The 23,576-nt window shown below is 36.6% G+C and overlaps 1 protein-coding gene across 2 annotated transcripts in view; it reads left to right on the forward strand.

The window, feature by feature from the left end:
- Window positions 1–2,437: 2,437 nt before the first annotated feature.
- Window positions 2,438–23,576, forward strand: part of LOC127851373 (cold shock domain-containing protein E1-like) — a 47,471-nt gene continuing 26,332 nt past the window's right edge. The window contains exons 1-6 of one of the 2 annotated variants that reach the window (XM_052385110.1): window positions 2,438–2,517; window positions 10,056–10,276; window positions 12,071–12,481; window positions 13,638–13,801; window positions 19,229–19,439; window positions 22,586–22,749. In XM_052385110.1, the coding sequence (XP_052241070.1) occupies window positions 10,235–10,276; window positions 12,071–12,481; window positions 13,638–13,801; window positions 19,229–19,439; window positions 22,586–22,749 (992 nt within the window). In that variant the 5' untranslated portion in view covers window positions 2,438–2,517; window positions 10,056–10,234. The remainder of the gene's footprint in view (window positions 2,518–10,055; window positions 10,277–12,070; window positions 12,482–13,637; window positions 13,802–19,228; window positions 19,440–22,585; window positions 22,750–23,576) is intronic. The other variant, XM_052385109.1, reaches the window with a different exon arrangement.

A 23,576-nucleotide genomic window follows, 5' to 3' on the forward strand; every position in this document is an offset into this window, starting at 1 on the left:
GAGGAGCACTAATATCTGGTTGTGTAATATCCTCATCTAAAGTAAAAACTGATGTAAAAAAAAGTCTGCCAAAACCCCTGCCAATTCACTATCGTTTATTGTCATGTCTATTTTATTTTCAACTTTATATAAGTCTGTAACTGATACTTTAATTTTAGTTTTCCTGTTTACATTATTCCAAAAAGCCTTCGGATTATTTTTAGAATTGTCAGTTATTTTCTTCTCTCTTTATTTAATCATTTTCCTTGTCAAAATCCTAATTTGATTTCTTATGCGTTTATAATCCTCGTAAGCCATAAGATCACCTTTTTAACATATCTGTTCCATAGTATTTGCTTTTGTCTAATTTTAGATTTAAACTTTTTGCTTTCAAGGTTAACCCTGTTTTTTCTATTTCTATTTCGGTATGCATTGGTCAACAGCACTGCCTAAAATTTCCTTAAATACTTCCCATTGCTCATTTGTGCTTAAGTTATAACATTTATTGTCCCGGTATATATATCAAGTATTTCTTTCATTTTATCCCAGTCTGCCTTATCATATGTATACACTATTTTTTAACAATCAGGCCCATACCTGTGGGCATTAAAACAGTAACTGATAAATGCATGATCACTTTTTCCCTGAATTGCTGATTACTAAATTAATGAAGGCTTGTCTTTACCTCTACCACAGGTACTATCTTGAACATGTTGGTATAGAAAACAGTCCCTCACTGACTCCAGAAATTCATTCTCCATTTCACCAGGTCCCTGTGATGTACTTGTATTCTCCCAGTCTATTCCTAGATAATTCAGGTCTCCGTTAATCAGCACATGACTGTAATTCCTATATTTTTTTTCCTTCAAGAGAACATTTAAATTAATATTATTATCATTTTCACTACTGGGACTTCTGTAAATGGTAGTATACAATAGTTTTTCATACTTATTAAGTTCTATTTCAACACAAACATGTTAAACAAATGCCACCTTCAATTCAACCTGGTTAAATTTCAAACTTTCGTGTACATATATAAGTATTACTCTCCCTTTATCATTTTTGCCCAAGTTTAATGGTAAAATTTCATACCCCTCTATGATATACTCGGATAACTGCCTTTCAAACTTCAAGTTCTTGGGTTTAACCTCTGAAACTGAAATAATGGCAGGTTTCTCCTGCATGAGGTCCAATCTGGCTCTGATTTCGTGAAGTTTAACTACAGAGAACGTATCTGCGTTCGTAAAAACAACAAACAACTTTTCAAACATATTTACATTGTCCTTTTTTGTCCCTTTTCTATCTAAACTGGAAGGGTCTGGACCCGCACGCCTCCACCATTCCTTACTTTGACGATTCTTCTCTCCCATGGCATTCCTCGCACTACATGCACGAAATTTTTAGTCTCCTTTTCTGTGAGATCTTTTGCTTCTTTCTTCTGGTCCTTATCACGCTGACGTTCCTCCTTTGCCATATCGTGCTTGATACCAATAGTCCTGAAATAGTCTGATTTAGAGGATGAAAGTTTATGAGTATTTTTCATGATTCTAATTTTAGCTTCCTCCTTAAAAGTTCCAATAATAACACGTGGTACCTCGACTTCCTCCTTATTTCCATCCTTTTTCTCAATCATTCTAGTCAAACCTTTCTTGCCAAATCTTTTCAAGTTTTTAATATTCTCACCATGTGCATTGATCCCTATTTCTGCGATAATATCATTGATAAAGTCTTTGTCTAACTTCTCACATTCTTCTTTCAAATTACTCTTATTTTCCTTGATACCATAAAATGCTATTTTGTAACGTCTATCAAAACTTGACTGGATTTCAGACGTGGCCTGTTTCACAATGTTCTTGGATGCGACTGCCTCTCCCATCATCCCATCAGTTCAGCCCTTTACTTGCTTCAACCCGGCAAGCACCTGCTTGACCTCGTTAACGTCCTTTTCAATTTTCACAAACCTATTCTCCACTTTTTCCTGAAACTTAGACAAGAAGTCGTGACACTGATCTTCAATAAATTTACTAGTCTTTACGCTTTCAATAGCCTTGTCTAGACAATTATCGCAGAACCATGGAAAGTTTACTCTTCCACTGACTTGCTTGTAGAAGGGTGTGTAGTGTAGAATGCCTTTGGTAGACCGAAACATGTGATACATTTAGGTTTTTCACAATACTGACAAAGAAGGAGCATGTCACTATCCTTTATAAATGACTGATCACTATCCTTTATAAATGACTGATCACAATCCATACATCTCCATGTTACCTTGCTAACACTACCCTTTCTCTGGGAGCTTTTCAACTGATCAATCATTTCGTTGGAAATTTTTTGGGGCATGAGCTTACCGTCCGAAGACGCCATAGTATAATAAAAACAGTAAAAATATCGCTTTTTTCACTGTTAAGGCAAGTCTCTTATTATTAGTGTAATGTAGTCTTTTTGCACATCATTTACAGTGCGGTGTTGTTTTCTTTGTAACTGAAGGCTTTCATGGCGGCTATGCTGAAGAATTGTGCGAGACGGGGTGCGTAAAAAGTTAGAGGACATATTTAAACAATTTAATCACTTAATATCTTGTTTTATTTAATTAACCAATGTTCCTTCTTGTATCCACAAACGTTTTTGCCCGAAAATAACGTTTGTTACAGAACAAATTGTCACTGACTCATTCACACAGTCAACACTTGACACTGGCTTGCGTTGATGTTGATTATGACAGTTGCAAAAAAAAATCGAAGAAATTTATTGGATAAACGTTGTTACGCAACGAATAAATAATAAACACTTTCATGTAACGATATTTTTTACTGTAACATTCACAATATAACTTGAAACAATTGGTAAGGGTAGTTCGTGACTCTTCATTTATTCAGATGTTTTGTTATCGTTTAAGTACCTCTTCTCGAACCTCACCTCTTTTCGAACCCTTCATTTGTTTACATTTTATGCGCGTGCGCCCACTGCGTCACCGTTTTTTGTGTATAAGTAATTTGTTTACGCCCACTCGAACATAGCGGCAAATAGACGAAAATGTGTCAAAAACAGGTAGGATAAGTAGATTATTCATAAAACACGTAAAAATCAGTGTATTTCTTAATGCTTTTTTACATACAATGTATTAAAGGATTTTCCTTCAGAAACTATAAAAACATGGCCTTTTTTTTGTTCTTTACTTTGCTTGACAATTTACACATTTCGGCCGCTGCAATAAGTCACGTGACCATGGTCAAAACATGTGACTAATTTATTTTTAATGCTGTACACGGAAGGGTTCGAAAGCAGGTACTCATTGTTTGGGCGGCATTGCTAGTTTTACACGATATGGATGTGCTGGAAACTTGCAAAAATCTGTTATCAAAAGAGGATTTACATACATGTAGCAATTGCAGTTGCCAGCCATGAAGAAACAAGTAATTTATCAAATAGAGTACTTACAAATATGTTTCACTATTTTCAATATTATATTTGAGTCAAATTGACATGTCAAAAATTAAGAGGTTCATAAGATGGTTCGTCCATGATACTCATTTTCTTAACAGATCCATATGCAGTCACCGAAGGATCTCATAACAGCAATTTGTTTGCCCAATCGGGAAAAGTACCCATACCAGCCTAGTTGAGAAAAATTTGCACAAGAAAACAACAACAGAAATTGGGAAAATTTGCATCTGCTCCCAAACTTCGTAGGTCATACATGTACATGTCCGTATTTTGGTCAGGGTACTCGCTAGGATTTTTAAAACAGGAGTCAATGGACTCCTTCCTTGGAAAAAGTAGGAGTCCAATAGGAAAAAGTAGGAGTCCAAAACGAAAAAGTAGGAGTCCAGTTGTATTTTGCACACATCTTTAAATTTTCAGCAAAATATACATAATTTTCTTATTGGTTTTATTATTAAAAACCCACATTACACTAGTCCTTACTTGAATTTCTACCCAGCAAACATATGATCAGGGATTTCAATAGACGCAGAATCCTGCGTTTTGACGCGAGCAAATTGAAAATGACTCATTTTTGATGCAACCCTTTTTACTGCCATGCGTCATTTTGACGCATTGAAAATTTGACCTGTGCGTCAGTCAGTTAACATCTTGAGTTCCATGGTAATAAATCCCGCTGTGCTCCTAATTGAAATAAATGTTTAAGTATTTGAAACTCGGTCTATAATCGAGGGAATACAGCGGGCTTTGTTTATCTTATCTCATCTCCTCCAATACACATGTCACCTTCTAAATAGTGTGTGCGCACTAACTGGGTAATTAGCAGCAGCGATTACGTGATAATTGATTGGCCATCTGATAACTGCAGGGTTTTTTGCAGACTTGCAGACGGCACGGTTAAAGTAAGTCGGCAAAAGTAATTAAAGAAAAAACAAAATTGATCAAAGGTCTATTAATTACATAGATCCACTAGTAAGTCCAGCGAGTTTTGTCAGTTTGTTAATCAGGGCCCTCACACTACTTTGGGGGAAGGGGTCCGCAGCCCTTAGGAGGGGGATATTTCGCGGCGTTTCCCTTTTTTGGGGATTTTTTTCATTAATCTCTCATTATTACATTTGTACATGGTTGCACTATATTCATTGCATTTTTTCATAATAAAGTATGTTTGAAAGATTACATTGAAATAGAATTGAGATATAATAAGCATGAGACACATCTTTCTATTAAAAAAAAAAAAAAAAAAAATTTTTTTTTTTTTTTTTTTAGGGGAAATTTTTCCCCCAAAAAGGGGAAAAAAGTATACTTTTCAGGTGGGGGACTGCCACCGAAATTCGGAGGCAGATTTGATAGATTGAGGGCCCTGTTAATCCACCGATAATTACGAGTAACACCCATCTTATATAAACTGGAATCACAGTTCATTTTTTATACTAACATATTTTGGACATGTGTAGTATTCGGATAAACAGTAATAGATATACTAGATGTTCCATGCATTTTGATTGTGTTTTGTTAGAAAAGCTATCATAGGGATGATGATAATATAATGACGATAAATATGTGATAAAAAGGTGCTACAGGTACATATCTTAAATTACATAAATGTGTTATAAGACTTAAATGTTTTAAAAGGAAGTAGATTTTAATGTACCAATTCATTAAAATATGTTGTGTTTTTTATTAGCTCACCTGAGCGATAGCTCGGGGTGAGCTATTGTGATCACTCAGCGTCCGTCGTCCGTCCGTCCGTAAACAATTTGTAAACATCTTCTTCTACTAAACCATTGAGCCAATTTCAACTAAATTTCATGTGGAGCATCCCTAGGTCATGGGACAAAAGAATTGTTAAAAAAAATTTGATCACATGACCAAGATGGCCGCCATGACCATATATGGTAAAAACCTTAAAAAATCTTCTTGTCAGAAACCGCTCATCAGATTTTCAAAAAATTTCACAGGGATGACCTTTGAAGGCTCCCCTGAAAAAGTTGTTCAAAGAAATTTGATTCGTCAAAAAACATGGCCGCATGAGCTCGTTGAACTTTGCATGTTTATTCGTTTTTGCCTATTTTGTGAAAACTTTCATTTGAATGATAATTTAAGAATGCATACGTGGCCAACAGGGCACACTCTGAACAATATTACTGAAGCAACTGGTCTGTAATCCTAAATCTATAATTATCAGTCCAATGAAACATCATCCTTTTAGTAAAATACAGTGAATCAGTAAAAATATTATCAGAATATGAGATTTTTTGTATATTTTGTATGTTAAATATTGTGTTAATGTTTAATTTTGTTAATTAATATAAATATAAGCAGGACAGGGGAGGTAATACACTACAGGGGAAACAAATGCAATAAGTTTAAATTTATTGTTACAGATTTGCCTCCCTTGTAATATATTTAAATTTTACCAAATGTAAGGCTAACTGCATTTTTGTAATGCATACTACTACTACTACTACTACTACTACTACTACTACTACTACTACTACTACTGCTACTACTGCTGCTGCTGCTGCAGCTGCTGCTACTACTACTACTACTACTACTACTACTACTACTACTTCTACTGCTACTACTACTACTACTACTGCTCTACTACTACTACTACTACTACTACTACTACTACTACTACTACTACTACTACTACTTCTACTACTACTACTACTACTACTACTACTACTACTACTACTACTACTATTTCTTCTGCTACCACCACCACCACCTACTTCTACTACTACTCTATTACTACTACTACTACTACTACTACTACTACTACTACTACTACTACTACTACTACTACTACTACTACTACTATTTCTTCTGCCACCACCAACACCACCACCACCACCATGCACAGTGACAAAAAACGTATTCACACAATGGCTGCTACTACAACTTATAGCCCATATAGGGGGGCATGCATGTTTTACAAACAGCCCTTGTTATTTTGAACTCCACCTTCCCAGAATAGTTTAGTTCCTTTGGGTCTCAGGTGAGCGCCTTAGGGCCCATGGCCCTCTTGTCATGGTATTGTTATTTAATAAAGCAAAATAACTTTTTAAGATATTATGTTACTCTTAGAGCATATTTTAATCAAAAAAATTGAATAATACAGACAAAAACACAATTAACAGGCTTCAAAATTGACCCCAGCATTTTTCAATTTGACTCCTCAAAATTTCAGTCCAGGGGTCATTGACTCCTGGTTTTTTAAAATGTATTGAAATCCCTGATAAATCTCATATTATATATTTCCTTACCAAGAATTGAAGTTTTTTTCACAGTTACTGTACAGATTTATTATTTTGATTATATATAACCCAAAATGATTGATTTTTTCAAAGTTTTTTTTTCAAATGATATAATTATAATTTCTTTGATGTTCATTACATACCTGTGGACTAATGTCCATAGATACATGATCAACTCTGGTTATGATCTCTTTTAAACCACAGGCCTTGAGTGTCAGTGATGTCTGACATGGTCATTATTGACTGTGAGACCCCCCCCCCCCCTGGTTGGATTGGACAAAATTCAAGGGAAGTAATAACCTTTAAAGGAAGATGATTTCTATACCTGCCAAGTGATAAATAGAAATTTTATTTCAATGCTGCGCAGTAGGGGGAATTGTGTTTCTGACAAACACATCTCTTGTTGGGTCAAAGGACAAGGTCACTGTGACCTCTAAAAAAAAAAATTCTGACAAGCTTTCGCAGCCGAGTGTGGGACCCATTATGTGGTGCTCTTGTTAAACGTTTTTGTATAACGTTTTGCGAACATTAGGAATGTAATGTGAAAATTTTGTTTCCCGATAACGTTCACAACACAAGTTACGAATACTGATATTTTGATTTTTGTTACATCGTTCTGAAAACGTTCTGGGAACGTTCAGTGTGATCATATCCTAAATAGAACTAAAGCGGAACGTTATATACGTGCTTGTTGGGTAGACATTTCTTCAACATAGTTATTTTATGACCAAAAAACAATGTCCTATAGACGTCTTTTCCCGACGTTGTTTAAACGTAGCCATTCTAACGTCGAATCAACGTTGTATTTTGGTTGCTGACGTCGCGACCGAAATTCAACCAATATTCGACGTCTATTCAATGTCAGGTGTTTGCTGGGTAGTTTTGATCAGTGGTCATGATACAATTAACATTACACGTTTTTATCAAATGCTATTAACCCCATGAGGGATTATATTTTCCCGCAACATCAATTGGTCTGAATATAAATGGGGAAAAAGTATCAGAAAATTTATATCCCAAACCATGACAAATTACGTTAAAATATATACCATTGATTTTGCCATTCATGAAGTTGGTATAATAAATGTACAAGTAAAATTCCCTTAAGCATTTTTTTAACGGAACAATTATGAGTTTTCTCAACTGGTTTTATCATTTGCTATTTCATTGTTGTTTCATGTGCTGTTTTATCAGACTTTTTTTTATCGTTGTCTATACATTTATTACTAATCTGTGTAAGTCTATACGGATGTTTTAAATCGTTGTTGACTCGATAATTGCTTACAAACATGCACTGAACCAAACAAATGTCTGTGCGTAGGTTGGCTACTGACAACAACAAAACCAAATAATTAAGAAATAATTTGTGTACGTTATATCCTGTTGTCAAATAACCCACGGCCGATAGTTTAGATGCGTAACGGTATGGATTAAATCCCGAGTGCGAAGCACGGGTGATTTGAAACCACACATCTTATTTTCCGGTTGTGGGTTATTCAACAACAAACTATAAAGTACACAAATTATATCGATTCTAACACGGTTTTTACTTTAGATTTATAAAATGTATATTATTTTTCTTGTGTACTATTTTATGTGAAGTTCCGCCCATAAAAATAACTTTCGGCTATTCTGTCGATCAGATTTCATTCATAATTATATTACCTTATTATTACTCTGGTGGAAAATGTATCTGCATGTTTTGTTTAGTTACAGCGCATGCTTTCAGTGTATATTGCGTCTAACTCGGATTGTGAACCATTAGCTCCGCCCATTCTAACAATTCATTCAACAAAGTTATCTCAGGTGTAAGCGAGCTTGATATTGATTGGCCCAGCTAGCATGCGCGCTTCCATAACAAAAAAGGTCACGCGTGGTCGATTACTATGGTGCAGACCGGGTTTCGCTTTTTGTTTAAATGCTTACGCTGACGATGAAACCAAATTGAAAACCAGTCTGGATTTGAATGGCGGACAATTTCGGTATATTTCAGCTGCTTGATATGACACAATTTTCTATATTTTTAAACATTTTTATTGCAAAGAAAACGTGCGTACCAGGGACTCTCGATTGGTTTGGAACATGCATCCTTTTTCAGGGGGTTTTCAGTACTGTGTGCGCCTCGGAAAACGGAGGCACTCCCAAAGCAAACGGACCCGATCCCAAACTGAAATTATAAAAAAATTCCCAATTTCCAAAAGAACAAAACAAAAAAAAAGTTTTGTTTTTCTTAAGAACGAAGTGTCTTATGACTTGTATGACTAACCAGTGTTTGTTTTGGTCAAAAAATTCTGCTATAAGGTTTTGACTGTACAGTTCTTATCTCAGAGTGTAACTGTAACTGAAAAACAAAACTGCAGTACTTGAATAAACATTAAACATGCCCAATATTGCATCTGTTTATATAAAGAAGACAAAATAAGAAATAAAAACAAATATATTTGTTAAACCACTGAATTATTTAAGCATGATAATTTCACAATGTTTTCCCCAAATGAGCCGTTTCATCGAAGCAAAAATTCCCAAAATGGCCAATTTTGTCGATAAAAAATGTCCAATTTGGTCAGACTCCTTTTCCCAAAATAAGCAGAAAAACCCGTTTGTCAAATTTATGCGTACAAATACGCATAATTAAGCGTTTCCGAGAGCCCTGTTGGTGCTTTTGAGATGTTTGTGTATCAGCCTCCAAACTTCATAGTTCATACAATAGTCATGTTCATGTCCGTATTTTGGTGCTTTTGGGATGTTTGTATATCAGCCCCCAAACTTCATAGGTCATACATGTCCGTATTTTGGTGCTTTTGGGATGTTTGTGTATCAGCCCCTTAACTTCATAGGTCATACATGTCCGTATTTTGGTGCCTTTGGGATGTTTGTGCATCAGCCCCCAAACTTCACAGGTCATTCATGTCCCTATTTTGGTGCTTTTGGGATGTTTGTGTATCAGCCCCCAAACTTCATAGGTCATACAGGTACATGTCCCTATTTTGGTGCTTTTGGGATGTTTGTACATCAGCCCCCAAACTTCATAGGTCAAACATGTCCCTATTTTGGTGTTTTTGGAATGTTTGTTTTATCAGCCCCCAAACTTCATAGGTCATACATGTCCCTATGATGTTGCTTTTAGGATGTTTTTCCTACTACCATGACCTAAGACAATTTGTCCCGACAAAGAAGCATGTGGAATAAACTTTGCAGACAAATGCGTTTTTATAAATTATGGGAATCAACTTGTACCCCATGTTCAGAAACAAAGTTTTACATAATGCACTCAATCTTAATTTAAATTCACTTCGTCATTATTTTAAACTAAGAAAAGTGCACTTTGTTTAGTTATTATATATATGTAATTGTGTGTTTTAATTATTTTTTCAGCAAAAGGTTTGAAATAAGATTCAAGCCTTATAGAAATTGAATAACAACTGTTTCGAAATCAAACTCAAGCTTCCCAACAACAAAGTAGTACGCCCACATCAACACAGAGCACAATCTCAGCATCTGAGGACAAAGCTGCTGGCTACTTACACACCGTACAAGTTGTGGCAAGTAACAAAATGTCAGCAGTGAGTCGGAAAGTTAGCAACCCTCAGTGGAAAGTAAGTACAGAGTAAATAAGACAATTTTGCAAAGGTTTTCATATGTAAATTAATTCGTCAGAATTCAAATTTTTATAGGAAGTTTTGCGTTGATTTCTAGAAGCAACCCCAGTCAATTTTTCAAACACTTTATTTTTAAAAAGTTTGTAAATAGAAATATTGTTCTAATGTTAACTAAGTCAGAACAGTTTGAATTGTTTAAATATCTTAAATAGAAAAAAGTTATGCCATTTTAAAGATAGGTAAATTTGGCATTTTGGGGGAATTTTTTGCTATGTATAATAAGGCTTCAATTGACCTAACTCGCGGACCCGAAATTTTTTTTTATCAAACTTTTTGAATATTTTCCAACTTTTATGGGCTGATGTCATGAAACTTGGTACACATATGGTATTTTTCCACAGGAATTCAAATTTGCTAAAATAACCAGGCTTTAACAACTGCTTATTGCATAAAACTTAAAAACAAAGCAACTAAATGTTCAAAATAATATTCGATTACAGGTATAATTAGTGCAACAGACTGGTTAGCAGTTCAAACATTTTATAATCTACTTCAAAATATGTATTCATCATAGAATAACAGATTGACAGTCAATAACACAATAAACAATCAGTTCTAATGTCTACATTAACATCAAACTTCTGTTTTACAAATATGGCAAAAATTATAAATAATGAATCATAATTTTTGCATGAAATATTTTTTAAGAAAAAGAAGTTCTTTTATTTTTCTAGACATGGTATTGTATCCATGTCACTGAAACTACAAATCCCTTGAAATGAACATATTGGTAATGATGTATCAAATACTACTTGGAACTTGATTAATAACTTCAAAATAATCCACTTGATTTTAGTTGGATGTTATTTCAATCATTTATTTTAGGATCTTTAAAACTATGATTTTTAGCTCGGCTGTTTTCGGAGAAAACCCAAGGTTTTGTCATAGCCAGCGTGTCCGCCGTCGTGTTGTCCGCAAAACCTTAACATTTTGTTAAGGTTTCGAACATTGGCTCTAAAATCAAAGTGCTTCAACCTACAACATTGAAACTTCATATGTAGCTGCACCTTGATGAGTTCTACACACCACACCCATTTTTGGGTCACTAGGTCAAAGGTCAAGGTCACTGTGACCTCCCAAAAAAATTGCTAAAACCTTAACATTTTGTTAAGGTTTTGAACATTGCTTCTAAAATAAAAGTGCTTCCACCTTCAGCATTGAAACTTCATATGTAGCTGCAACTTGATGAGTTCTACACACCACACCCATTTTTGGGTCACTAGGTCAAAGGTCAAGGTCACTGTGACCTCTTTTTAAAAAATCTGACAAGCTTTCATTAATTCAAAACTGCACCCGTAGCCAAGCGTGGCACCCGTTATGCAGTGCTCTTGTTTTAACAGATATCTAAATAGTGAACAGATTTCTCCCAAAACCATTCTACAGCAGCTGAAATACTTTTGAGAACAATAATTGTGGTATTATATGATTATTACTATAATACTACATGTATAAAATTACAAATGATACATCTGGTATTTTATGAGTTAACAATGTTTGTTGTTTCTAGCCATGTAGTCAGAATTCCATCTGATGTATTTCACAAGGAATCTTTTTTTTCAAGCATATGCAAAGCAGATATTGAGTCCTTTGTACGAAGCCAACACATATCCTTTTTGCATAAAAATTGAAATCCAAAATTCACAAATGCTTTCAATTTCACATTTATAACGCAAAAATCTCTACACATCCAAACTTAACATGTCAAGCACAAATGTGCCCTTACATTTGCAGAACTTCCAGCCGCCAGCAGTACAAGACCCAGCCATTGTCTCATACGGACGAACACCAAGCAGTCCCACAGTCCTCAATGGTGTACCTCTATCCCCGGGCATCATGAACAGCAACCAGTCCCTGAGAGAGACCGGTCTCATCGAGAAGCTCCTGCACTCGTACGGGTTCGTGCAGTGCTGCGACCGGGAGGCTCGCCTGTTCTTTCACTACAGCGAGTTTCAAGGTGATGCGGAGAGTTTGAAGATCGGGGATGCGGTAGAGTTCCAGATGTCGTACGATCGGCGCAACGGACGCCCTGTGGCCTGTAACATGGTTATGACTGATCCCAATCTCGTGTCTTGTGAGATTTACAGCGAGGAGAGGTTTATTGGCAGTGTTGTACAGGAAGCCAAACCTGCCAAGCCAAAAAATGTAGGTCACAATGTGTTACATAATAATATCAGTGTAGAAAGAAGCATAAGCTCTTCATGTGTAAATGTCACCATCGTGCCTGTGCTGTTTGCAGAAAAATATTAATGTTGTTAATATTTATATATAAATATTATTAAAAAAATATTATATTATTGCTTTTATAACACATAGGGAAGAATTCATGCTTGTTGGCAAAACTCATAATTTAGATTGGTATTAATGGCCAGTGTCAATTTTATCCTAAAATTGTATAAATTATGATTACCTTATGTAGTTTGTTGTGGAATAAAAACCAGGAACATGTATATTATATGATTGAAATGTATTTTTACCAACTGTATTTATTATTCAAAGTCCAGCAAGAGTAATGAAGGCATGATGTGTATTAACTGTAACAGTACAAAAAGCATTTAGATACTAGATCCAAATAATCAAATATGTATTTTCACATGACTTTTATTCTATTCCTCAAGATGAATCTTATCCCTAGAAAAGTAATTCCCCATTTAGTGAAAGCTATACTGGTACTTATATTGTGTCGTTCTTGCACCTTTTTGACCACATATTTTAAACTTAGGATCACTTCCACAGAGCCTTATATAAATGGATTCAGTTTTTCCAACATTCTCAATTGTCTGCTAAACTCAAAAGATGAGATTTGAGATTCCACTCAGCTGAGTATTAACCCTTTATCACTTAGATACGTATTTTGACGCATTGGTAGTCCCTTAGAAAGTTACATTTAATTAAATACCTTTCTTACTAGATTCAAGTTTCAAAGGCTTCATTTCTAATCCTTATTTACTGATGAGCAGCAGCATAAAACCTGAACAGAATGCGAGTTACTCGCAGGCGTATCATTCTGGTTTTATGATGGTTGCAAAAGACATTTTAGCTTTGCTTCTATGGGGGTAAGGGTTAATAATGTCTGTCAGCTCACGAACTCAAATCTCAGCTATAACAATTGCACAAATTCTTCTTCAAACTTGGGATTGAGTCAGACTCAAATAACTTCTATTTACAGCAACTTGAGCTAATTGTCAAACTAATCTAAAAAAAATAGAAAAAAAACTTTAAGTTTAGTCAGAATATAGACTTAAATATTATGTTTGTGACACTAAGCCTTAGTCTGTCATAAAACTTGCTTGCCTGCCAGGGAACAACAATGGGCTCCTGTGACGGTCAAGGGAGGGTGACCTATGAACACAATGGCGAGTGGTTTTTCCTGCCATACGGTCTCGATGACATAGTGGATAACACTGGCAACACCCAGATTAAACCAGGAGACCAAGTGACTTTCTTCATTGCAACAGATAAAAGGTAATGAAGCGAATACAATTGAGTTTTATTGGTTTTTGTGGGCTTTGAAATATGTATATTCTTTCTATGTAAGGGCTATTTATAAAGGTTGCCGTGGCGTTATTGATAAGATGTCCGCCTAATGACCAGGAGGTCACGGGTTTAATCCCCACTGTGAAAGCGTTCTTTAGATCTCCCCCCAGAGACACCAAGTACTGGTTCTAGTCTCAGGAAATGGACTCGAGAACGTTTCAAATAAGCCTTAGGATTTTTATGCAATCGAGCTAAAAGTAATAGGTTTAAACTAGACTTAAATCTTGATGATGTCATGTCACATTTAAGTTGATCCTTAAGTTAGTTTTCATGACTGGTAAACATGTATGTACTTTGATGTGATAGAATTATTATACCCCCACAAACGAAGTTTAGGGGGGTATATAGGAGTGAGCTTGTCTGTCTGTCTGTCTGTCGGTCAGTATTAAGTGTCCGCTCTCTAATTCAAGTTGTTTTCATCCGATCTTCACCAAACTTGGTCAGATGTTGTATATAGATGATGTCTAGGTCAAGTTCGAATATAAGTCATGCTCGGTCAAAAACTAGGTCAAGGGGTCACTTAGTGCGTTTAAAACATTGAGCATGGTGTCCACTCTCTAATTCAAGTAGTTTTCATCCGATCTTCACCAAACTTGGTCAGAAGCTGTATCTAGATGATGTCTAGGCAAAGTTCGAACATGGATCATGGCATATAAAAAATCTAGGTCACAGGGTCACTTAGTGCGTTATAAACATTGAGCATGGTGTCTGCTCTCTGATTCAAGTAGTTTTCATCCGATCTTTACCAAACTTGGTCAGAATTTGTATCTAGATAATTTATAGGTCACATTCGAACATGGGCCATGCCAGGTCAAAAGCTCGGTCACGGGGTCACTTAGTGCGTTTTAAACATTGAGAATTGTTGTCTGCTGTTTTTTGTGAAGACAACATGCCAAATATTCTTTGTCAATGTGGCATTTTGGGGTATTCGTCACGTCTGTGACAAAGCTCTAGTTTGTTTGGTAAATATTACTACAGAATTTCTTTTACCAAATGAAATGTTTTTGTATGAGATTAAACTTTTGTGTGATTTGAAAAAGTCCTCTGTTACAATGTATGAGATGTAGTAATACTAAAGAGGATTGCAGTAATTATGCGCCCCTTCGAAGAAGACGAGGTATATTATTTTGCTCATGTCGGTGGGTCGGTCCATCTGTCGGTCCTTCCACCAGATGGTTTCTTGATGATACATTTGTAACTCAAGAACGCTTACGCTTAGGATCATGAAACTTCATAGGTACATTGAATATGACTCGCAGATGAGACCTATTGATTTTCAGGTCACTAGGTCAAAGGTCAAGGTCACGGTGACTCGAACCAGTACAATGGTTTCCGGATGATAACTCAAGAACGCTTACGCCTAGGATCATGAAACTTCATGGGTACATTGATCATGACTCGCAGGTGACCCCTATTGATTTTCAGGTCACTAGGTCAAGGTCACAGTGATAGAATACGGATTCACACAATGGGGGGCATGCATGTTTTACAAACAGCCCTTGTTGTCAATTGAATTACCAATATGCCTTTTCAAAAACTATAACCTTCATCAGGGCTATAGATAAATTTTGGGGTATATTGGGTAATTCACCCCCTGTTTTTGACAACAATTGGGTTTTTGTTAATTCAATAGAGTTTTAGCAAAAATTGTCACCCCCTACTATTGAGCTTAATTGGGTTTTTCACCCCCGTTTTTTTAACTCAATTGGGTCATTTAGGGAATGACATATATAATATAATAATAATCTACTAAGGTTACTATATTATTTATACAAATGGAATTCAAAAAGGTACCTGTTCATAACCACAAACAATAACTGAATTCTGATCAAAGTTCATTATCCCCACGCTTTTTGAAAAAAAGGTGGGGATATTGTGGTTATCTCCGCCGTCCGTCCGTCTGTCTGTCCGTGAAACTTACACACATGGTAGCTATGAGCATATGTGCGACCCTGCACTATTTGGAATTTTGATCTGACCCCTGGGTAAAAAGTTATAGCGGTTGGGGTGGGGCCGCGTCAGAAATTATCACTCATTTTTATACGCCCGTATAAAATACGGGACGTATTATGTGAAACCCCTTGGCGGGCAGGCGGGCGGGCGGCGGGCGGAAGGCATCACTTTGTCCGGACTCTAATTCAAATTGTATTCATCCGATCTTCACCAAACTTGGTCAGCAGTTGCATCTAGTTGATATCTAGGCCAAGTTCGAATATGGGTCATGCCGGGTCAAAAACTAGGTCATAGGGTCAATTAGTCCATTTTCAACAGCGCCACTTTGTCCGGACTCTTATTCAAATTGTATTCATCCGATCTTTACCAAACTTGGTCAGTAGTTGCATCTAGTTGATATCTAGGTCAAGTTCGAATATGGGTCATGTCGGGTCAAGAACTAGGTCATAGGGTCAATTAGTGCATTTTCAACGGCGCCACTTTGTCCGGACTCTAATTCAAATTGTATTCATCCGAAACTTTTAAACAACTTTTTATCCTGCGTCAAAGTGGTATGGGGGTCTAAACAATTATGATTTAAATATTGTGTTTTAGAGAACAAATGAGACTAAGTGTACACTTATTGATATCAATGCATATATATGAATATATCAGTTATATAAGTTGTTGTTGTTTTTTTTTGCTTATTTCCAAAACAAATACATCAATCATCAGTGTATCATCTCCAATGGCACACGAATCGGGCGTATATTGCTCCGTCATGCGGCGCTCTTGTTTTAGGTTATTTTACATTTACTTCTTTATTTCTACACCGATTCACTTCAAATTGATACTGGACCTCTCTTATGACAATACGGTCAATCTCAACCATGCATGGCCCCATTCCCAACCCTGGGGCGCCCCGCCCACATAGGCCACACCCACCAAAAATTTCCATTTACTATAATTTTTTCATTTCTACACGGATTCACTTCAAATTGATACTGAACTTTTGTTATGACATTAGGGTCAATCTCAACTATGCATGGCCCCAATCCCAACCCTGGGGCGCCCGCCCACATAGGCCACACCCACCAAAAAATTCCATTTACTATAATTTTTTCATTTCTACACGGATTCACTTCAAATTGATACTGAACTTCTCTTATGACATTAGGGTCAATCTCAACTATGCATGGCCCCATAACCAACCCTGGGGCCCCGCCCACATAGACCACACCCACCCAAAATTGCCTTTACTATAATTTCTTCATTTCTACACCGATTCACTTCAAATTGATATTGAACTTCTCTTATGACAATACAGTCAATCTCAACTATGCATGGCCCCATTACCAACCCTGGGGCGCCCCGCCCACATAGACCACACCCACCCAAAATTGCCTTTTACTATAATTTCTTCATTTCTACACCGATGCACTTCAAATTGATACTGAACCTCTCTTATGACAATACGGTCAATCTGAACTATGCATGGCCCCATTACCAACCCTGGGGCCCCGCCTTCATAGACCACACCCGCCCAAAATTGCCTTTTACTATAATTTCTTCATTTCTACACAGATTCACTTCAAATTGATACTGAACTTCTCTTATGACAATACGGTCAATCTCAACTATGCATGGCACAATTACCAACCCTGGGGCGCCCTGCCCACATATGTCACACCCACCCAAAATTGCCTTTTACTATAACTTCTTCATTTCTACACCGATTCACTTCAAATTGATACTGAACCTCTCTTATGACAATACGGTCAATCTCAACTATGCATGGCCCCATTACCAACCCTGGGGCCCCGCCCACATAGACCACACCTGCCCAAAATTGCCTTTTACTATAATTTCTTCATTTCTACACCGATTCACTTCAAATTGATACTGAACTTCTCTTATGACAATACGGTCAATCTCAACTATGCATGGCACAATTACCAACCCTGGGGCGCCCTGCCCACATATGTCACACCCACCCAAAATTGCCTTTTACTATAACTTCTTCATTTCTACACCAATTCACTTCTAATTGATGATGAACTTCTCTTATGACAATACGGTCAATCTCAGCTATGCATGGCCCCATTACCAACCCTGGGGCACACCTAGGTCAAACATTCGGCGTGGGGATACGCGTCGGCCTCTGCCGCGCCATTTCTTGTTCATTTTTGCGTTGAATAAGACCGACTTTGGGAAAATCACTGTACAATTGATGAAGTTATTGCTGCTCAAATCGATGCATCCCGTTTTTGGGTCATTTTGAGTTGAATACCTTGAAAATGAAAGTAGAAATCGGACAGGTCTTCGAATAATAACAATAATACCCCCAAAGATTGATAACCGCTGGAAAGACTGCCTTCTTTTCTTCATAGGACAGCATATAAACTATCCGATACATTTTTGTACCGAAAATAACCAGTCTAAAAAAATACGCCCGGTGTTCATAAGAATTGCGTTTCGTGATGCAAGGTTTTTTACTGGAATTATGTTATTTAATTTGTATTTGCGTTTTGGTACGCTTTATTTTGAATTTAATTACGTTTTTGGTAATTTTAATATTACATGTAATATTGCAAGTACGCTTGTTATCTATAGCCCTGCCTAGATGTAACGCTATGTTATGGCATTTACAAATTTGAAAAAAAAAACATCAGTTACCAATATCTCTCTGAGGGTCTCATGTTTAATAAACTAAAGCACACCATTTTGTGTTTTGCATAAAATGTTTATAAAATTTAGAAACATTTCAATGGTATTTTCAAGTCAATATCCATGGAATTTGTCTCCACCCAGGATGTTTATTTAAATTTACAAATTCTGTGACACTTTTTATTGTTAGTTGAAAATTTGTTAATCCACAATTATTAAGTGAAATATTTCCTAATACCGTAAACATTGCACCTTGAACATGATTTTGTAAGGTATAAATTCATTTAGAATAAAAACTATTTTTTGCAGAAATATTTTCTGTATTCAGTTCGTCTGATACAGTGCAGTAGACACGAAGTGCATGAGGAATTTTTCTGGCAGTTTTTATTTTCATTAATAAAATTAACGGTGATAAAGTAAGAACAATATCATGAGCGGAGGGTACTGATACATGTTTATTGTTTCAATCATAGCTTTTGGCATTTTGTTAAACCCTTTGCATGCTGGGAAATTTGTCGTCTGCTTAAAATGTTGTCTGCTGAATTTCTAAAAGTCAGCATTTTCTTCGATTTTTTTTTAAAGAATACTATCAGAATAGCAAACAGTTTGGATCATGATGAGGCGCCACATTCTGTGTCGTCTCATCTGGATTCAAACTGTTTGCAAAGGCCTTTAAAATTTGGTTCCAGCACTGAAAGAGTTCAACCTTTTACCAAAAAATAATATAAACTTGAGTCCCTTACATCCCTCTATCAGGAATGGAAACCTACATGCTCGAAAACTCGAGCAAGTCGAGCCAAAATTGACCAAATATCAGGGCGTAGTGTGCTCAATGAAAGACTCATTCGGCTTTATTGAGCGTGCGGATGTCGTCAAGGAGATCTTCTTCCACTACAGCGAGTACATGGGGAACATTAATGAATTGTTACTGGGAGATGACATTGAGTTTGAGATTCAGACTAGAAATGTAAGTGTTCTGGTTTATTTTATAATTGAATCCTGCTACAGTTAATGTAATTAAAAAATATGTTGTTTTTATGGCGATGTGTTTATCATCATGTTATTTGCCAATCATGCTCATTAAACCCTACTATTTCAAATAATTATCCCCACGCTTTCTGAAAAGCGTGGGGATATTGTGGTTATCTCCGCCGTTCGTCTGTCTGTCTGTCTGTCCATCCTGGCCACTATCTCCTCCTACACTATAAGCACTAGAAGCTTGAAACTTACTCACATGATAGCTATGAGCATATGTGCGACCCTGCACTATTTGGAATTTTGATCTGACCAAAAGTTATGGGGGTTGGGGCGGGGCCGGGTCAGAGATTTTCACTCATTTTTAGCTCATCTATTTTTTGAAAAAAAAATTATGAGCTATTGTCATCACCTTGGCGTCTGCGTCCGGTTCAGTTTTGCGTTTAGGTCCATTTTTCTCAGAAAGTATCAATGCTATTGCATTCAAACTTGGTACACTTACTTACTATCATGAGAGGACTGTGCAGGCAAAGTTAGATAACTCTGGCGTGCATTTTGACAGAATTATGTGCCCTTTTTATACTTAGAAAATTGAAAATTTTGGTTAAGTTTTGCGTTTAGGTCCACTTTCTCAGAAAGTATCAATGCTATTGCATTCAAACTTGGTACACTTACTTACTATCATGAGGGGACTGGGAAGGCAAAGTTAGATAACTCTGGCGTGCATTTTGACAGAATTATGTGCCCTTTTTATACTTAGAAAATTGAAAATTTTGTTAAGTTTTGTGTTTAGGTCCATTTTATTCCTTAAGTATCAAAGCTATTGCTTTCATACTTGCAACACTTACTAACTATCATAAGGGGACTGTGCAGGCAAAGTAATGTAACTCTGACTGGCATTTTGACAGAATTATGTGCCCTTTTTATACTTAGAAAATTGAAAATTTGTTTAAGTTTTGTGTTTAGGTCCACTTTATTCCTACAGTATCAAAGCTATTGCTTTTATACTTGCAACACTTATTAATTATCATAAGGGGACTGTGCAGGCAAAGTTATGTAACTCGGACTGGCATTTGGACGGAATTATGTGCCATTTTTTTCCTAAGAAAATTGAAAATTTGGTTTAGTTTTGTGTTTTGGTCCACTTTACCCCTAAAGTATCATAGATATTGCTTTCAAACTTCAAATACTTTCATGCTATCATGAGGTTACTGTACCTGGCAAGTTGAATGTTACCTTGACCTTTGAATGACCTTGACTCTCAAGGTCAAATTATTAAATTTTGCTAAAATTGCCATAACTTCTTTATATACGATTAGATTTGATTGATACTTTGACAAAACAACTCTTACCTGACATACCACAATAGACTCCACCCAAACCATCCCCCGTGCCCCCCCCCCCCCCGAATCCCCCCCCCCCTTATTTTCATCTCACAAATGACCACCACACCCTAACACTTTACCCCCCCCCCCCCCCACCACCCCCCCCCCCAATTTTTTTTTTTAAACGGTTAAAAAAAATTATATTTATTTTTATTATTTTTGAATACCATCCAACCATTGCACCCAAGAATCCCCCCCACCCCCCCCCCCCCCTATTTTTTTTTTTTTTTTTTTAAGATCATCTCACAAATGACCACCACACCCTCACACTATACCCACCCCACCCCACCCCCCGCAATTTTTTTTATTAAACGGTTAAAAAACACAAATATTTATTTTTATTATTTTATGTTTGAATTACCGTCCAACCATCGTACCCAAGAACCCACCCACCCCCCCCCCCCCCCCCCCAATTTTTTGTTTGTTTTTTTGCATTTTTTTTTTCGCATTTTTGGAAAATAATGTTAAAAATGTCCACACCCCCACACTATACACCCCTCTTCACTCCACCCCTCCTTCCTTTGTGATTGAAAATGAGAGTCCCTTCACCATTAAAAAGAAAATAGATGAGCGGTCTGCACCCGCAAGGCGGTGCTCTTGTTTTATGTTATTATACATTTTACTTTCTTCATTTCTGCACCAATTTACTTCAAATTGATACTGAACCTCTCTTATGACAATACGGTCAATCTCAACTATGCATGGCCCCATTACCAACCCTGGGGCGCTCCGCCCACATAGACCACACCCACTCAAAATTGCCTTTTACTATAATTTCTTCATTTCTACACCGATTCACTTCAATTGATACTGAACTAATCTTATGACAATACGGTCAATCTCAACTATGCATAGCCCCATTACCAACCCTGGGGCGCCCTGCCCACATAGGCCACACCAACCCAAAATTGCCTTTTACTTAACTTCTTCATGTCTACACCGATTCACTTCTAATTGATACTGAACTTCTCTATGACAATACGGTCAATCTCAACTATGCATGGCCCCATTACCAACCCTGGGTCAAACATGCGCGTGGGGATACGCGTCGGCCTCTGCCGCGCCATTTCTAGTTTAAAATAGTTTTGGAATATGAATATGAATATGAATTCCTTGAATTTATGAAATTTTAGCATCAATTTACTTTATATTGGAAAAATTAAACTTGTTTGATTAATAATAATGTAATTAGTGACTATATAAATTACAAAATCCTGAACCAAAACAAATCAGATTAAAATGTATATTCGTAATTACAGCTTTAAGTCTTTATTTCTACATTGAGTACCTCCATCACCTCTGAAAGATAAACTTTTAATTGCAGATTTCAGGACTTGATTAGGGGGAAACAACTGGCTTTGTTAAATGTATGAAACACACATACCAAAATTAATAATTCATAAAACATTTGAGAACAATATTTATTGCTCAATTTGTTTCAAAAGTGTCCTGGGTTCTGTTTCTAAAAACAAGATCTGCTTCGAGCGAAAATGAGTTGGTATGCCATATGCAACCAGCGTAACTCAAGATCAGAATGCACAAGAAGGCAGTATTGTCAGGTAGCTCATGACTGGACTGAAAGATTGCGCAGGCTGGTCTTGAGTTACCCTGGCCATATATGGTATAAACCCATTTTGGCATAACGCCCTCTTGATTCAAAAAGGTACATGTACCATGTGACATTGAAATTAGAAGGCACATGGTACCTTTTTGCTCCAATGGGGCGATAAGCAATCTGCATTGCTGTTTGCAGGGCAAGGAGGTAGCTGTGAATATCACACCTCTGCCATCTGGCACGGTGATCTTTGAAGATTTTTCTATTGAACGCCTCAAAGGGAAGGTGTTACGAACCCTCAAATCAAACAAACGGGCAAGTGATCCCTTAGGTGGGAAGATACAGTTTGAATCTCCAAAAGGGTAAGGCCTGAAATAAGTTGCTTTTTTTAATGGCTGATTAATATAAAGGTGATAGCTGTTTTTTCTTATAATTTTCACTTATGTTTGAATGTGTATAATATATGAAAGGAGTGATTGTCTGTCTGTCTATCTGTACACACAAGTGGATCCTAGGTTAACTAAAAAATTACGTAAGTCACTCTGAAGAAACTTTTTATGTTTACAAATTGCAATTTTAGCTTTATTGCATGACCTATCATAACTTACCAGATTTCGGCCATTGTTACTGTATACAGAACATAATGTTATACTTTCATAAATCTGCATGTACTAATAATATGTACAGTATCATAAAACTTGGTTATCTCACAATAAAATGATTGGTCTATGTTTACTGTTTGTCAATCCACAAAAACTGTGATAACTCTACACAAATTATGTGTATTGACAAAAATGACAAAAGGTAAAAAAATCTGCAACTTCCTCTGCTCTTTTGAAAATATGACTTGGTAATGCATAATACAATATTTATAAAGTGATGACAGTTAAGTCTATTTGAGCCACGCCATGTGAAAACGGGGCTTACTTAATGCATGTGCGATAAGTATCGCCCTGATAAGCCTGTGCAGTTGGTACAGACTAATAAGAGACAGCAATTTCCTTAACAGAATGTTCAATATAAAGAGGCTAAGTGAAGAACGCTATGAAAGTGTAAAGTGGCATGCCAGATTAGCCTGTGCATTAAGTCCAATATTCCCAGAGCAAGGGTCCTAATTGCACTATTCACTGAGTCTGCACAGGCTAATCTGGGACGACACTTTAAGCACATGCAGTATGCCCAGTTTTCT

The sequence above is a fragment of the Dreissena polymorpha genome, chromosome 11, assembly GCF_020536995.1.
Source record: "Dreissena polymorpha isolate Duluth1 chromosome 11, UMN_Dpol_1.0, whole genome shotgun sequence".
NCBI classification, from domain to species: Eukaryota; Metazoa; Mollusca; class Bivalvia; order Myida; family Dreissenidae; genus Dreissena; species Dreissena polymorpha.